The 19,229-nt window shown below is 39.2% G+C and overlaps 1 protein-coding gene across 2 annotated transcripts in view; it reads left to right on the top strand.

Moving 5' to 3' along the window:
- The window catches only part of bahcc1a (BAH domain and coiled-coil containing 1a), a 126,609-nt gene that overhangs the window by 53,184 nt on the left and 54,196 nt on the right, over positions 1-19,229 (top strand). The window contains exons 1-2 of one of the 2 annotated variants that reach the window (XM_081360719.1): positions 5,807-5,943; positions 11,585-11,767. In XM_081360719.1, the coding sequence (XP_081216845.1) occupies positions 5,931-5,943; positions 11,585-11,767 (196 nt within the window). In that variant the 5' untranslated portion in view covers positions 5,807-5,930. Of the gene's footprint in view, positions 1-5,806; positions 5,944-11,584; positions 11,768-19,229 lie in introns of those variants that run through there. The other variant, XM_081360718.1, reaches the window with a different exon arrangement.

Raw genomic sequence — 19,229 nt, 5'->3', positions numbered from 1 at the left:
TCTCTGAAACACGTGTGTATCTAACATCCCCAAGGAGAAATAATTCCCTCCGAATACGTCTTCAGAGATAGATTGTGCTAATGGTGTGGACGGCTCCATTGATGATAATAGGATATTTCCAGTCTGGTGTTCCTCGCTCAGTGTAGACGGGATGGTGGCTGGTTGAGGAGAGTGGATTTTAATAAAGTGAGAGTGGGATGAAAGAACAACATGAGGTGTTTGGAGAGAAAACAGTGTGTAAGCGGGAGTCCAATCCTCTCTGTGCCAAATGGCAGGAATCTGGCGTGAATCGCGGCTCCTGTGAGGTGATGTATGTAGTTGGGCTTTCGGGAGGCTGAGAGTGAACTGACTTGGGTGTATTTGGCTGAAACCGTAATAATTCTGGCCAATGGCTGCTGCGTTTTAGCGTTTAAGACTGCACTTAAAAGGATAGTTCATCCAAAAAATGCTGTTATCATCTATTCGTCATCTTGTCCAAGCATAAGTATGTCTTGTTCTTCACCAGTTATTTACCAGAACAACCATGCTAACAGGGAAAAGGACGGGAAGTTAAAAGTAAAAGTAGGCCGTACAACTCCAAAGCCATATGATAGAGAGTGAGTGTTTTTCAGCAGTGATGAGATTAACACATCTTTCTGTCGAGTTGTCTTTGCAAGCTGTGTGTAAGAAATGGTCTGATCAAAGAATGATTGTCAAAAAAGGGTTCAGGTTGAATCGTTCTTACAAGTTATTCTCTGAATCTATCAAAGCGGTTATGAAATTAGCGTCAACTTACTGACACTAGTTATATTTGGATGCACTTAAGGCGTTCTGAGACATCATGTAAACACGAATGTCGTTTTCCGTACACCATTTGAGGGATTGTTGTGAAGGCAGTGAAAAACATCTGGGTTTCTGATGGAGAATAATATGGCTTAAGTGATCATGTGAATGCATAAACAGTGTTTTTGAAAAGTGGGCATAGCTAAAGTAACGGAGATGTATGGAGATTGGCGCTTACTGATAGAGTCGCATGTATACGGGGGTTAAGAATACACTGCATGTAAACTAATCTAGCAATTAGCGGTTTTCAGGTGTGAATGTAAATAATAGTCACTGAGTGGATAATTAACAAAAGAGTTGTTTTTCTTTTACAATAATAAATGTTAGGGATAAACCGATATGAAAATTTAGGCCGATAACCGATAATTCTATATATATTTGAAAGCCGATAACCGATATATTGGTCTAAATTTTTATATCAGGCTGATTTTTGAGAGCCTGATTACAAAAAACAAAGTCTCACCATTAATAAACCCAATCCATGTGCCAAACACACAATTATAATGATGTTCCCATTATAATTTTATGTCGCCGATATACTTTTCAAAGTGATTCCAATCATATTTCAAGCAATTCAAAATTATCATGTTGAACAGTGCGCATCTGGAGAGTCTCAGCTCAAGGAAATAATCCATTATTTATCGGCTTTAATATATCGGCCAAATCGTCTTATCGAGCCGATAACGATAACGTTAAAAATGAACATATATCGGCCGATACCGATATGGTGACCGCTATATTGTGCATCCCTTAATACAGTAGCATTGATTTTTCTTATTATGCAAATATTCCTAAATGTTCCGAAAAGTTATTCACATAAAATGTTGACTTCTGATCCAGCTTTCAAGTCTCATTCGCACATAGTCATTTAAACCTTCTGTACTCACAATGTTATTTTTGGATGAACTGTCCCTGTGTGTGTGTGTGTCTCTGAAAGTGAGAGAACAAAATCGACCAGGATTAACTTCATCTTCTATTCCATAAATTTCCAAATTTGGAGCACTTTAGTCACCATGGTAACAAGGCGTGACTCAGCATCCTGTCCCTCCACATCATTTCCATTTAGATGTTCTCATACTCTCCACTTTCAATACTCACACAGACACACATGTACAAAAGATTATGTTTTCCATAAAATAAAGTACATTTGACATATTCTTAAATAAATAAATAAGCAATGTTAAATTAATTTAAAACATATATATATATATATATATGTATGTATATATATATATATATATATATATATATATATATATATATATGAAGAGTTCAGATGCAAAAGCCTCTAAGTGCCATCTGAAATTTTCGTCTAGAATGGTCATTTTTATGAAGCTCATATATTTAAGTTCATTAATTTCACTTAAATGTCAATGAAAATTACCTATGAATTGTCATTTAAGTGAAATTACTTAACTTAAATATACAAGCTTGATAAAAATGATCATTCAGATCAATGATCAATTTCAGATGGCATTTAGAGGCTTTTGCATCTGAACACTTCATATATTTGCAGAGAATGTAAATATACAAATGAACTTGCTAAATTTGGTCAGAAACAAGAAAACTTCTGTTGTGAAAACTAAAAATTAAAATAAAATGTTATTAAAGGGGTCATCGGATGCCCGTTGGCCCAAGTTGGTATGATTCTTTAGGGTGTTCATGTAAAGTTGTTTGAGGATAAAAAAAAAAAAGGAGTGAATGGATTTTCTTCATTGTATGGTGGTTGTGTCCACACATTTACATGCAAACACCATATAAAAGTGGATTTTGCATCCGATAACCCCTTTAAAGTACTTGTAACATCAGCTCAGCCTCTTGCTATGGCTGAGTCACGGATATACTACGCTTCATTTTAAAAATAGTTTCAGATTGAAATGCCACTGCAGTTGTGGATTGATCCAAATAGACTCAACGTACACAAACAATACACAAACCCATGCTCTTCTATAAAGCTATCATTGTTTGAGAGAGGCTAGACTTGCTGCCATGGCTCTGCTCAGTCCGGCCCTGTTATCTACCGTTCCCATAAAACATGTCCTCTGCAGAGACATTCAGGCATCCATCCAATAGCCTGTGTGTCTGAGGTTCGAGCCCGTATCAATGAGCAAATAGACCTTTACAAATGATGGATACTTTTGAGTCTGAAGCCAAATACACCCCTAGGGTGAGGCTGACCTAGCAGGTATTAACACACATGCTCCAATAATGGCTTCATCAGACTGACAGCTGTTTGTTAATATGATTTCATTTCTGTCACACTCGGTTTATACGAGTTTAGCTGGTGGCTGTTTGGTCTCCCTCCTTCCCTCGCTTTTCAAGCTCAAACCATCCCTGGTTATTTAAGGCTACGTCTACATTAATTTAACATTAAACGTTAAATTCACCTTTCTATGCATGCGTAAAACCTCACAAAAGCTCACTGAGGCGGAAAAATAAATAAGGTTATAGCGCAATACTTATGACTATATCTTGCCAATCACTGATGTGTCCAGGTCACTCTCAGTCTCCATTATATGTTTGGTCTAAAACGCGACTGCTCTCATGTTTTGCCACAGGACAGCAAATGTGAGTACATTTTCTGTCTTCTTTGCAGGACTGTAGGCGCGTTTCCATTACAGATTTGCACAAAACTTTTCTAAATGTTGACAAAAAACTGTTGCGAAATGACGACGTTTCCATTAATCGATGTTATGCGATGTTATGTTAGTTTTTCCTCTTGCGATCAGTAAAATCATTCCAAAATGGAGGATTATGTACTAATCCCAGCCATTGTACTGGCCATTATTATTAATCGAAGGAGATGTATGTGTGTTTTCCAAGCATTAATGATAAAGGACTACCCTTATTATACTTGTGAGCGGCTCATATGAGGTGTTTCTGGGTGTTTCTCCCTCATTTCTGCTTTGAGGTCTTGATTGTGGCATTCATTTGAGGTTTAGAATCCATTATTCCTGTAATTCTTCTGTCTATTATGAATTTAATAAAGAGCTTTGTCTCGTATTCTGTCCAAACACACCGCGTCATCTACGTCAGGTGACTGTAAATGCGCAAAAACTGTTTCCAGTGCAGTTTTGCGAAATATTTCTTTTTCGAATTGCCTGAAAAAACACCTCATGCGAGTGTAAACACTTTTTGTGATAAATGGGAGTTTTTGCGAAATTGACGTTTACATTAAATGTATTTTCAATTCGCAATTTCAATTTGCAATATTTGAACGGTAATGGAAACGCGGCTAATGATATGAAGAGTGTGCAAAGTAACATTTTATCAACAGTGTGAAAGTGAATAGCACATAACAGGCACAATTCCGGTATAATGAATATCTATTGGTACAATATGCGTCACATGACTAAACTTCCGTCATCGTTTGTAAATACCTTAGTCCACACTACATCGCGAAAACAGCGTTTTCAAATTTATCCACTTTGGAGAGCGTTTTCAAAAAGGTTCGTTTTCATTAATAAAACCGCTGTGTCAGTGTGGACAGAAGGACAAAACGGAGAGAGAAAAAGATGCATTTTTAAATGAAAACGTATTAGACCTGAAGCAGGGGTGTAGTTAAACACACCTGGACCAGCTAATCAAAGTCTTCAGGATTACTGGAAACTTGCAGGCAGGTGTGTTGGATGTACACTCTTCAGGACAGTGGCCCTCCAGGCGTGAGTTTGACACGTTATTTAAAGTTTAGTTACCTCAAAAAAGAAAATTGTGTCATCATTTACTCACCCTCATGTTCTGACAAACTCCTATGACTTTCTTTTTTCCATTAAAAACCCAACAGGGACATTTGATAGAATGTTTACAGAGCTATTTTACATACAATGAGAGCAAAAGCACCATCAAGCATAACAATTAAATCTTCCCCACCACTATAACTCTTGAATCTTCTTTATTAAAACTCTGAATGTAAGAACCAGTTGTGTTGGGCATCATTGAAGTCAAACCTGCCTTTACCTTTCCTGATGTTTCAAAATGTTTGTACATTTATATTTACCAGATACACTTGCTATTTGAAGAGATTTCAACACAGAGACGTGTGTTGACTCACTGAGGTTTTGTTGGATTTATTGCCATCTTTGTTGGCTCAATGAAAGCAAACAATTAAGGTTAAAAAGTCTCATTTATTTTGGTTAGAGCTACGTGTCAGTTTGGTTTACATTAGACTAGAAATCTTGGACAAGAAATAATTGTAACCCTCTTTGATTTTGAGTTTTGTGGCTGACCACCAAGCCACTGTGCAAACACTGGCTGCCACTGCACACACACAGACACACCACTTCCCCGTCCTTATCGTTTTTGTCACTTTTTCACTTTATCATACTCTTCTCTAAGTATACACCTCTCTCTCTCTCTCTCTCTCTCTCTCTCTCTCTCTCTCTCTCTCTCTCTCTCTCTCTCTCTCTCTCTCTCTCTCTCTCTCTCTCTCTCTCTCTCTCTCTCTCTCTCTCTCTCTCTCTCTCTCCTCTCCCTCTCTCTTTTTCTCCTTTGCAAACACCCACGGAGAAGCATGTGCAGCTGATCCCCCTCTTTTCCAGTGATTTCGTCCTCTTCCCACATGAGTCCTGGAATCACTTCAGTTTGACTCACTTTGGTGCTGGTCAAAACTGCTGTCTGGCCAACCCCCTCCAATTTACATGCTCACCCACTCACCAAGTCTCACACACCCACACACACATACACACTCATCCAGCTTGGTCCCTGAGGGTCCCTCCACTTCCCGCTCCACACGTCCCTCCAGCGCTGTGAAACGGGAGCGCCATCCCAGTTGTCTACAAACCAATAGGAATGTTTGGCTACCAATTCTTCTAATGTTTTCAAGATGGCTTTGACTCTTATAAGGAAATTCCCCCAGTTTAGTAGCCATTTGAAATTCCTGCTCCTTTTTTACAGCGAGGAAGTGCTCTCTGAGTCACGGGGCGAGAGCCAGTTGTGCGCCCCAGTCTGTCTGAGGCTCGGGAGTTCGAAGGAGCGATTGCCGTGTTAGCCGTCAGTACGAGAGGATTGTATAAGGAGTCTTATGAGAGGTTCTGCTTTCTTGAACTCCACATCTAACATCTGTTTTCTATAAAAGATAAAGAACAGAGGACTCAAGTGATCCTTACAGGATGTTTTTACTTGGTAAGTCAAAAATGAGACTCTTTCCTCACTGCCGACATGCTTTTTCTGGTGGTTGTGACTGTAGTGTGTGGTTTACATGGAAATGCAGTGGTTACTGAACCAGGGCAGCTTTTTCTGTAGGACCCTTACTTCTCACTAGGCACTTCCATGTATTACCGGAGGGATTGGTTAAGTGATTTACACACAATTTCCTCTATTCCATAATTTGGAGTTGTTTGGATCATTGTGGGTGCCACAGTTGCTCTGTTTGATGTCAAGTCGGCATGCTGTCCTGAATTACTCTGAATTGCTGAATTATTGTGTTAACCACTTCTAGACTTTTTTTAGACTCTACAGAGGAACAAGCAGCAATTCAAGTTTGAGAAATGTGTGTGTCTCTGGCTGCTTTCAACAGTGATGTCGGACGATTGCATAGTTAATATGAGCAATCTGAGCAGCGAGTCCAAACTGACGATGTCATGTCTTAAGTGTTACTTACTGGGTTTAACACAGGCCTGCGATCAGTTATTGCCCTCGAAGGCTTCGCTCCACCAATTGAAGACAAACTGCTCAACTTTCATCAGATCAGTGGGAAACAGCAAGTTAGCAACACCCCAGACCGGCTCAGCCCACAGAGCGTCTGGTTTGGATGAGGCCATGCTGTTCTCACTCATCTCTCTAGTTCTTGCCATTCCCATGACAACGGCACCATTAAACGCCTCCCACTGAGCCGACTGGGAGCTGACTGGGATCTGAATGAATCTTCCCGCCTCCGTTAACGGGTGGCAATGCCATGGCATCCGCTGTGGCGGCACATGAGATCCAGTGTTTACAACAGGTTGTGCCAGGACCCCGCCGGCTACGACATGCCTGTGGGTGTATGTGTGGATCCCAAGGATTTGTGGATGTGTGTATTTATGTGTGCATTAATCTAGGCAGCCCAACCATGCTTTTTTTTTTTTCTTCAAATGATATAATAGGATTAATCTCCATTGCTGTAAGGGATCGGCACAGATTAGGATGCACATGATCTGATTTTTCTTAAGCCTTCATGGAAGCACCAGACTGGCATTACCTAAGATGTAAACATTATTAGGTCAGGGGAAACAGAACATTACGAGGCTGGCTTAGCTGAGGAGAGCCCTGGTTTTCCCTTTAATGACCTGCTATATAAACACGCTCACGCCCCAGATCCACTCTAGCGCCCACTTTGGTTGGTTGGCAGCCACCCCTGGTCACTTGTTTACACCTCTACCCATCATCTCTGTCCTGTCTTTCATCTGCACCATGTCTTGGTTGTCTAGTTGGATACAGTGGAGGGCAGAAATAAGAGTAGGTGGCTGTCCAAGGTTTGTAATTACAGTATTCCTCCTCCCAGTTCCCAAGAAGGCCACTTCCATTTCCCTGCAGCTTCCCATATGCTTATCTGTCATGGGATGAACTGCATATTTGAAAGTTGTTACATTAGTGTTTTTCTCCTTGTGTTCACAGTTGCTTGCCGTGTTTTGCTCGGTCACATGGATGGCATGCTCTCAGAGGGAGGTGTCTGGTAACATCAGACTTGCACTGTCCCATGTGTTTTGTTTGGAGCCTTGCCCTGTTCAATTTCGGGTTTGGCTCCATGAGTAAATTATTAGCTCATAAACTTGGTGTATTTGTGAGATCAAACACTCATGAATGTTTAAGTAAGCCTGCAAATATTTGCAGTTGACACTGGCGGTCAATATTTCCGTTGTGTATTGTACGTTATTTCATCACTGAATGAAGGTTAGAATGAAACAATTATCTTGCAGAGTGATACATTTTCACAATTTGCAAAAAAAAAATAAAAATCTGGTCCAATTTGTTGATTATTCTGGTCAAAGACATGGTCAGGGAGATGCTGATAGGCTCCTGCATCCACCGGGACCCTATGTAGGTTCGGAGAATACCCAGCATTTTGTTCTTCGTGTACATGTACTGAATGTAGCAGTCTGTTCAATAGCCACGGTGAGGGAGCGGTGTGTGTGTGTCCTGTGTGTGAATATACTTTGAATAATAGGCTATACTCCGTACTCTCAGCTTTGCCAAAAAAAAATTTACTGAGAAATATAATTTTACACAATGACCAGTAGGACGTGTGTCTGTCATTCACACTCAAGCATATGTGTCTGATACTATAGATGAATTTATATGAGTACCTCTTCATCAGACCATCAACTGGGAGAACAGTTAAAACCTTGCTTAATCAGTGTGTCTTTCTCTATCTCTATAATGAATAACAGTCCATCAGTTACAGGGGCATTGTTCTGACTATTCAATTACTCATATTTGTCTAGCTAAGTACAGGAAAATTCACGGGTTCATATACTTCTAGCAACTATTATGAAAGGAGACAAACAGGTTCACAGCGAGAGCTCAGAAAGTACTCAGTACATATTTGTAGTCACCATAAAATGTTCTTGTGTAATTGTGATACAGTCTAAGGCCAAGACTACAGGATTTACGATGTCAAGACTGAAGATGTAGAGTCAAAGGTTAAAATGCTGATTTACTAAGGCTGTAAATTCTGTATAAAGTGTTAGCCTGTTTCAGGCTTGCAAGGGCATCATCATGCTAATGCACTCTCCATATCAGTGGTTGAGAATGTGTTTTTGCACATTCTTTGGATCCACAGATAAAAAAAAAGAAACACGGAGACTTTCTGGAGCGTGTCAAAAATGATGCTGTAATCCTGAGGTCGAAACGCAGCTGCAAGATGGTTGAAAGTAACAGCAGGACAGGAGAAGGTACCACAGTGGAGAAGGCTGATGATTGAAACGAAGAGAAAAAGAGCAGGGTTCAGGGCAAGACTAAGGGCGTGAGAGTGACAACAAAAAAAGGGTAATGAGAAAGAGGGAGGAAAATTGGGATGGGGAATTCACAGGAGAGTGAAAAAGAAAGGAGAGAAAAGAGGCTGTGCATTCATCTGTGAGATGAGGTATCTGTCGAGTGATGGTTTGACGTATCCCAGCTCGGACTTTGATGTCTCAGGGCTAAACTTGATTATGAATGTGTTGTATGCTGGATGGGTGGTGTCCACTCTTGGTTGTGGAAAATGAATGAATCTGGTTAGCTTTAACAGCTAACCTCTGAGCTAACCAGACATGCTTCTAGGACACAGGAACGTTTGTGTGAGATTTGTTGCATTGAAAGTTACTCAATAACTAGTCTCAGCTTCAAAGATACACACTATTTGTGGCGTATTACATATCTTTTACTAAATTGAAAGCTGCAAAAAAGGGATCTTTTGTTTGAGGCTCTTTCTAACAAGTGAAGATATCTTTGAGTGCAATTGTCAATACTTTCCTGTCAATTTTAGATTTGTGTGCCACTAATCAGAATGGTTGTTGGTTAATGAATATGTTGGACTAATGGCCCTTTCCTGTCTAATTTGGTGGTTCTTGGCCAGAATACACGACAGTTTTTACATACCCTGGTCTTGGAGCCACACCAGCGGTACATTTTGGATGCCTGACTTATCTGACACATCCGTTTCAGGTCTTGAAGTCTCTGCTGGTGAGCTCATGAGGTGAATCAAGAGTGTTTGAGTAGGAAGAGTTTGGAAACGTGCAGTGATGGTGTGCCTCCAGGAACAGGGCTGGGACTTTATGCTGATAATCAAATTCTGAGCAAGCTCCAAAACTAATACAAGAGTGTATGGACAATACGAGTTAATGAGCTAGTTAAAGGGATAGTTCACCCAAATATTTAAATTAGCCCATGATTTACTCACCCTCAAGTCATCATAGGTGTATATGACATTGTTCTTTCACACAAATACAATCGGAGTCATATTAAAACATGTCCTGGTTCTTCCCAGCTTTATAATGGCAGTGAATGGCTGTTTCTGTTTTGAAGTCCATAAAAGTGCACCTATCCATGATAAAAGTGCATCTGTCCATGATGAAAGTGCATCTGTCCATGATAAGTGCATCTGTCCATGAAAAAAGTGCATCTATCCATGATAAAAGTGCATCTATCCATGATAAAAGTGCACCTATCCATGATAAAAGTGCATCTGTCCATGATAAAAGTGCATCTATCCATGATAAAAGTGCATCTGTCCATGATAAAAGTGCATCTGTCCATGATAAAAGTGCATCTGTCTATGATAAAAGTGCATCTATCCATGATAAAAGTGCATCTGTCCATGATAAAAGTGCATCTATCCATGATAAAAGTGCATCTATCCATGATGAAAGTGCATCTGTCCATGATAAGTGCATCTGTCCATGATAAAAGTGCATCTGTCCATGAAAAAAGTGCATCTATCCATGATAAAAGTGCATCTGTCCATGATAAAAGTGCATCTGTCCATGAAAAAAGTGCATCTATCCATGATAAAAGTGCATCTATCCATGATAAAAGTGCATCTATCCATGATAAAAGTGCATCTGTCCATGATAAAAGTGCATCTGTCTACGATAAAAGTGCATCTATCCATGATAAAAGTGCATCTGTCCATGATAAAAGTGCATCTATCCATGATAAAAGTGCATCTATCCATGATAAAAGTGCATCTATCCATGATAAAAGTGCATCTGTCCATGATAAGTGCATCTATCCATGATAAAAGTGCATCTGTCCATGATAAAAGTGCATCTATCCATGATAAAAGTGCATCTATCCATGATAAAAGTGCATCTGTCCATGATAAGTTCATCTATCCATCATAAAAGTGCATCTATCCATCATAAAAGTGCATCTGTCCATGATAAAAGTGCATCTATCCATGATAAAAGTGCATCTATCCATGATAAAAGTGCATCTGTCCATGATAAGTGCATCTATCCATCATAAAAGTGCATCTGTCCATGATAAAAGTGCATCTGTCCATGATAAAAGTGCATCTGTCCATGATAAAAGTGCATCTGTCCATGATAAAAGTGCATCTGTCCATGATAAAAGTGCATCTATCCATCATAAAAGTGCATCTATCCATCATAAAAGTGCATCTGTCCATCATAAAAGTGCTCCACACTGCTCCGGGGGGTTAATAATGACCTTCTGAAGCGAAACCAAGCGTTTGTGTAAGAAAAATATTCATATTTAATATGTTACAAAGTAAAATTCTTGCTTCCGGCCAAATGTCCATACGCAGTCTACTTGTGCCTAAAGCGCAACTTACACAACTTGTGATGTCAGAAGTAGTGTAGTGCATCATGGCGTAGCGTAAATATCAGCAGTACGTCGCATTACTTGCATAAGTTGCGCTTGAGATTTAAGTGGAATCGGTATGTTCGTTTGGCCGGAAGCTAGTTTGTATTTGACTTTATAAAGTTTTAAATATAGATATTTTTCTTACACAAATGCATTGCTTCGCTTCAGAAGACCTTTATTAACCCCCCGGAGCAGTGTGGAGCACTTTTATGATGGATGCACTTTTATGGACTTCAAAACAGAAACTGCCATTATCAAGGTTGAAAGAGCCAGGTCATTTTTTTTATATAACTCCGATTGTATTCGTCTGAAAGATGAATGTCATATAACCCTAGGATGACTTTGGGGGTGAGCATTTTCGGGTGAACTATCAACCAGCTAAAACAAAGTCTTTGAATCCAACTGCTCACCATCATGCCAAAACCCAGTGTTCACATGCCAGTCAACACACCTAACTGCTCCTCCTCCTCTCTTAACACAGGCAGTGGACTCATGGGCAACTCCTCGGCCTCCTTCATGGGGACGTTCCTGGCCAGCAGTCTCGGCTCCCCTCCCTCACACCCCCCACACCCCTCCAGACCTCCGTCTTCTCCCGCCTCTCCTTCCTATCGTGGGGGTCCTCACTCCAGCGCCTCGCAGATCTGGTTCCCCCACTCGCATGAAGGTAAGATGGCTCAGTTGCACTCAGCTTGCTTGTCTGTCTGTGTGAATGTGTGTGTAAGGGCTGCGCAATTAATCGAAATGAAACCGCACGCGATTTGGAAAAGGCTGCGATTATTTTATGCACAGTACAAGGTGCAAGTTTAAAACATTATCATATCTGTCTAAACTTCTAAAACTTGATAATGTGAGAAATGTTGAAGGTGTCTGAATAAATTTTGGTTTGACTGTATTTCTCAAGACTGCCAGGTCGTGCAATCTGCACATCAATGTAATTGCAATTTGACACCCCTGTATATAACACCCAGAAACTCCTCATATGAGCCGCTCACAAGTATAATAAGGGTCATCCTTACCATTAATGCTTGGACATCACACATACATCTCCTTCGATTAATAATAATGGCCAGTACAATGGCTGGGATATACAGTACATAATCCTACCAACGTCCGTTGCCATGGCTTTTGGAATGATTTTACTGATCGCGAGAGGAAAAAATGAATGTCCATAACATCGGTTAATGGAAACGCCTTCATTTCGCAATAGTTTTTTGTCGACATTTAGAAAAAAATCGTAAAAGTTTTACGCAAATCTGTAATGGAAACGCGCCTACTGACAAGCTGCACATAAAAAATAATCGCAATAAGCCAAATCGGTTTAAGTGCGATTTCATGTTAATTGCGATTAATCGTGCATAATATGTGTCAATCTATTTATTTGTGTCTCAGGACGTTCTCATCAAAAGGGAGCAGTCCTCTCTGTTTTTTTCTGCTCTGTGAAATGTGCCGTCCCAGTTGGGGTTTTTTCTCGACAGTGCAGAAAGGGGACAAAAGTTCAGCCAAAGAATCTTGTGGTCTGTGATGTACATCAACAAGAATTTATGCGCGCAACAAAACATTCGAGAAAGAACAAGCTTAACGGTCAACGGCATCATGTAAAAGCCAGTGTGGGTTTTCCCACCGCACCTTGTACTAGCTTGGCCCGAGCTCGAGCCACACCCAGCCAAATCAAGAGCTGTCCTCCTCCAGCGGTTCTCCAGATCCCTGCAGATGACAGACTAGCACAACTCCACAGAGAGAGACTGCAGGAGTAAGAGATGCCCAGGCATGCCCAATGCCACTCTGCACTTATTCACACTTAAACCCCTCCGGGCCACATCCAAATGTGCCTAACAGTCATAAACCATTAGGAGTTCATCCGTGTGTTGTTTGTGTAATCCGCTAACTCAGCCTCTCTGAGTGCTGCACTATCCCCATGCTAGTTATCACTACACCCCAGTCTATTTTCACTTCTTTTTTTCCTCTCTCTCTCCCTTCTGGTATGGTTTAATACATCTCTGATCCATTTGAAACCAACTGGAAAAAGTGGAGGCCGTCTGACTTTAGTAAAGCTGCTAGCCACAGTTCAGTTTTGAGATTTCGGCACAGATAAATGATCTAGGGCTGCACGATGTATCGTTTTAGCATTGTTAACGCGATGCGCGCATCCGCCATAGTCACATCGCAGGGTGTGCAATGTCAACACAACACAAGGACGCTTGTGATTTGTGGATTACTTTCAAAGTTTAACCATCATAAAGTGAAAGTTTATCATTTGCATGTGTTTCAAGTCGAGTCAGGCAAGAGGACTTGCGGGCTGTGCGCACACGTGAACGCTGAATTCAGTTCCCTTTCTTTTTCTTTTGAGCTTAAACGGACACAAAATGTCCGTCTCGGTGAAGTATCCTCGTAAACAGCCGGTTATGTGTTCGAAAACAGATGCGTGTCATTTATATTAGGTCCGGGCATTTGTCTTAAAGGGACAGCAGCCTAATGTACCCGCAGCTGTTTGTGATCCCAATGGTGATCAAACTACAAAAGAGAAAGAGAAAATGACTTTTGTAGCTTTAAAAAAAGATTAATTGTATTAATTAATTAGTTATATTAGTTATAATTCATTTAGACAGTGAAGACTGTTATTTTACATTTGATTATTCAATTTCTTTACCTGAAAACTGTCAATCATAAAGCACTACTCATTTAAATTGTATCTTTCTTCTATTGTATTTATCTATGCTTATAATTTTATCTATGCAGATTCACTTCCCTGTAAAAACATAAATAAAAATCACCCCATTTATTCTAGAATGAATAATTCTTTTCAAATAGAGCTATTCAAATCATCTGGTGAAATTGTTTTTATGTCGCAATATATATCGCGGAACAACTAAATATCGCAATGTGAGTTTTTTCCAATATCGTGCAGCCCTAAAATGATCCCACGAACGTCAAAAATCATGGCAAATCCAGAAAGTTTATATAGACAGAGTTCGTACAAGGTGCTTAAAATACTTGAGGTACTTGAATTTGACTTTTTGACATTTAAGTCCTGGAAAACCCTTGAAAACAGCCCTATTTATGAAGAGGGACTTCACTTTACTTACTTAAAATACAATATATTTTTTCGAAAAAACAAAAAAATACAATATTTTCACGCAAAATTAACGCCGCAGCCTGTCTGATAATACAAAGTACGGCAACATTATAATATAAAACATGATTTATTGAAAAATAATAGCCGTTATAAACTTTGTATTTAATATATATTATTAAATACGTTGTAAGTATTTTGGATGCCTTATATCTGTTAAAAATCCTTAGAAAATACTAAAGATAGTGTTTGATAAGTGAGATCTCGGATTGTAGTCCTTGAAAACCAAAAAAGTAGTGCTTGAAAGTCCTGGAATTTTTCTGTACAAACCCTGGTAAACTATCACTGACCAATAAAAACCTCCGCACCACGACTTCAGGAAATTACAACATACTGCACATAAAAATAGGTGTCCATACGTGATTCACTTCGCAATGATACAAAACGTAAACCCAGAGATGTCAGTTTGGGGTCTGCTCCTTTTTGGCCAGTGACACATTAATCATTTTCTCAAAGAAGAAGCTGGACAGTTTTAATAAGAATGATGATAATGGTTACGTTACTAAGTAATAAGGCTGATTATGAGTGGGATTATGATAGCAAGCCATTATCTGTATTGCAGTTTAATTGTGCAGAATGCAGTGTGAAAATGATTGAATCCTGGCTTGCCATCAGCATCATTCAGCTCTTTCCTCTTTAAGATAATTGCAAATTGTCTTTTCTCCAGTTTGCATAAAAAAGCAAGTGATCAAAATGAGAAGCACAATTACCCAGCCCATCCTCTGCACCCTGTGGGACCGAGTCTCCCATTAGCACCAGCATAAGATTATCTACAAGAGCTCTTTGACACATCCTAAAATACCCTGTGCTTTGTGTGAACTGTTTATAATTTATTTCTGAATATAGTGTTTTTTTTATAAAAAGGTCAAATCTGATTCATTGTGACAACTGATATTATAATAAATGGAAAAATAGCAAGAATACAGTGTCTGTTTGATGGTTTCCACTTCATAACTGACCCGTGTGTCTGGAATAAACACTGTGGCGTGTTATTATCCGAAAATATTTTCTAAATCAGTATATTTTTTCTTCTTTGTTGTAAATATATCAAAACATACTTAAAAACAAGAGTCATTTACTTGTCAAGCAAATTGTGTATGATTTGTTTTCATAGGATATGTCTTGAATTAAGTTTATTCAAGCATATATCTTGAATAAAGGATTTATTTTTTTACCCCACAGGCAAAAAGGGATAAGCATAAATTAAAAACAAAATAAAATGTAAATGTGATCAAGCTTAGAACCACAAAAATAACTCTTTAATAAGTTGTATTAATCTCCTGATTACTGTAATGCTCAAGGACATATATTATAACAAGAGAAATTCAACCTTCAAATACCACAAGAACAAATCACTGTAACTGTAATTGCTTGTTTTAAATAAAAGTTAAGTCAATTTTGTAGTAAACATTGGATTAGCTTGTTATTAGCTCAGGAAGAACAGAAAAAATATAGATCTACTTTGTGTATGACATTAAAAATACAATAATACCGTAACAATACCTTGCAAAACATACAATTTGACGGCATTTAAAGGAGTAAAAATGTGATTCCTTCGAAAAACAAATTATTTTTCAAATTACTCAAATAATATTTCAGTACTAAGAAAAAAATAATCCTCAAGTGCACCCCTCTAATATAAGCAGATCCAGAACTTAAAGTCTTACTTTAAAATCTGCAAAAGCTCCAGTCTAAAACACTATCTGTATCTTCACCCTGGGCTGCTTTTGGACGTGAATCTCAAAGGAGTCGACTGCAACTATATTAATCTCTTTATGCATGACCATAACTGTGCTTATTAATTCAACTGCATACTTCAGCTCATGAACATCGACGATGTTACATTTCTTTTGTAGGAGAAGGGGGGAACTGAAATATAAAAACAAACCTAGGAAAAGCCTAACTGGCCCATTGCCAGCTGGTCCGTGTCCAAATGACAGCTTTAACTGTGCCAAACAGAGGCTACCATCCTCTGCTTTCTCTTTCCTACCCCGTTTCTTTTCACTGAAGTGATGCTGTTCTTGTGCCAGAGCCGGTGCTTGGTTGGGGAATCTGCAAACATCTCTCAAATATTTCTCAAACAGCTTTTTTTCTTCTACTGGCTCAAGAGCCAAATAGTGACATAACAATCCCATCTTAGTTTGGGAGTCTTTCAGATTGTTCAGATATTTTAACATCCAATGCCATTTGGTTCAGTGTTGTTATGCCATCACAAAATGCTTTTGATGCAATGGTCAGACTTTAACAATTAGGGGTGTAACAATATGTAATGTCACAATATATCGCAATACAAAAATGCAAAAATATGTATGTATGGTAGATAGTGACCATATGTATTGTGTATAGTTCACCCAAAATAAAAATTACTGTGTGAGGAGTTTTGGTGTCAGTTCTACATTAAACTACTATATTTAATGCTGAATATAATGTATAATAATGCAATGTGGGAATATTTGTGGGTCCTGATAATGCCAAATGTCTGATGTTACCTGGAAAAAAGTGGCCTACTTTATTTTAAATATATCTAGTCTGAAAGAGTGCAAGCATATTCGTCTAAAATTATTCTTTATTTTTAGCTTCAGAATCATGAATATTGTTATTCTGGTGTCTCTATTGTCCTGTGCTTTGGGTTTATCAGCACCAAGTCCAAGCCTATTCATTTACACACACAATGTAATACTAAATTTTAGCATTTTATTCAACATTTTATCATATGTCTTGGAATTTCGCTATAATATTATATCGTGATATATATGTCGAATCGTGACATGAGCGTATCGTTACACCCCTAATAACAATCAATTCTCACCAATTTTAGACAAAGAAAACAATTCAACATGAGTTGTATTGCCACATTAGCACGTTTAGCACGTGTATCTTATATAAATTATGGTTGCAAATGTTGTCTAATGTTAGCGACTCCTAGTTTAAAACTCTTTTGGACCCAGTATGAAGCAATTTTCATTGGGGAACCCCATGCTCAGGCACCCTAATGCTGGTTCTGTCTCTTTATAGCCCTCATGCTTCACTTGTTTCATCTCTCTCAATCCAATCATGTCTACTCTCTGTCTGTTGAAGACCCCCTCCTCCATCACTTCCTTTCAATTAGCAGTCCTGACAAATACCATTCACCTCCTCCCATCCTCCTGTCTTCCTCTTCACCCTCTGCCATTTCTGTACTAGTCTGTCACTTCTTCTCAATTTGCCATCTCGACAGGCAGCTTTATCTGCCCCTCTCTGTCTCTCCTTAAACAATTTACTCTGGGCTATTTACAGATGCATACGCTTGTATGCGCTGTCATGTGCAGACGCTGGGAGAACGATTGGCTGTCCACGTGAACAAGTAGATTGAGAGATAGGATTAACAGGAATGTGCGAATTGTGTACCATTAGCATTTTGCACAAGTTCCCAGCTCTCTTCAAAGAGTCGGCTTTATTTGTCTGGGAATTAGCTCATATGATAGTGATCTTTTAGCTGGTTTAAGAGGACTGATGAATTGGAATTGGCCACAACCCACAGGCTGTTACGGTAAAATCTGAACTGGAATGGCAGGATTTACTGAATTGTAACTTGAAGAAGTTCAGCACAATCACAAAGTTCAACACTCAAAATAATTAAATGGTTAGTTCACCCAAAAATGTTGTTCCAAACCTTTAAGATTTTCGTTAATCTTCGAAACAAAAATGAAGATATTTGTAATTAAATTTGAAAGATTTCCGTCCCTCCAATGACAGTCTACACAACTACCACTTTGTTGCTTCAAAAAGTTCATAAAGGGATCATGAAACTAATCCATACATTTGAGCTTCAGTAAGAACCAATGAGGTTTATTCTCGTGTTACACAGCACGTTTGAGCTTCGACAAGAACCAATGAGGTTCATTCTCGTGTTACACAGCACGTTTGAGCTTCTGTAAGAACCAATGAGGTTCATTCTCGTGTTACACAGCACGTTTGAGCTTCTGTAAGAACCAATGAGGTTCATTCTCGTGTTACACAGCACGTTTGAGCTTCGACAAGAACCAATGAGGTTCATTCTCGTGTTACACAGCACGTTTGAGCTTCTGTAAGAACCAATGAGGTTCATTCTCGTGTTACACAGCACGTTTGAGCTTCTGTAAGAACCAATGAGGTTCATTCTCGTGTTACACAGCACATTTGAGCTTCAGTAAGAACCAATGAGGTTTAATCTCATGTTACGCAGCACGTTTGAGCTTCTGTAAGAACCAATGAGGTTTAATCTCATGTTACGCAGCACGTTTGAGCTTCTGTAAGAACCAATGAGGTTCATTCTCGTGTTACACAGCACGTTTGAGCTTCAGTAAGAACCAATGAGGTTCATTCTCGTGTTACGCATCACGTTTGAGCTTCAGCAAGAACCAATGAGGTTCATTCTCATGTTACACAGCACATTTGAGCTTCTGTAAGAACCAATGAGGTTCATTCTCGTGTTACGCAGCACGTTTGAGCTTCTGTAAGAACCAATGAGGTTCATTCTCGTGTTACGCATCACGTTTGAGCTTCAGTAAGAACCAATGAGGTTCATTCTCGTGTTACGCAGCACGTTTGAGCTTCTGTAAGAACCAATGAGGTTCATTCTCGTGTTACGCAGCACGTTTGAGCTTCTACAAGAACCAATGAGGTTCATTCTCGTGTTACGCAGCACGTTTGAACTTCTGCAAGAACCAATGAGGTTTATTCTCGTGTTACGCATCACGTTTGAGCTTCTGTAAGAACCAATGAGGTTCATTCTCGTGTTACGCATCACGTTTGAGCTTCTACAAGAACCAATGAGGTTCATTCTCGTGTTACGCATCACGTTTGAGCTTCTACAAGAACCAATGAGGTTCATTCTCGTGTTACGCATCACGTTTGAGCTTCTACAAGAACCAATGAGGTTCATTCTCGTGTTACACAGCACGTTTGAGCTTCTGCTTATGTTCGCTGACGTTTATATGTAAATAAAAGCCTAAATTCAATCTTATAACTATCTACT

This window comes from Scardinius erythrophthalmus, assembly GCF_964197995.2.
Source record: "Scardinius erythrophthalmus genome assembly, chromosome: 1".
Lineage (NCBI taxonomy): Eukaryota > Metazoa > Chordata > Actinopteri > Cypriniformes > Leuciscidae > Scardinius > Scardinius erythrophthalmus.
The sequence above is the reverse complement of the archived record's forward strand: the minus strand, read 5'-3'. Positions and strand labels throughout refer to the sequence as shown.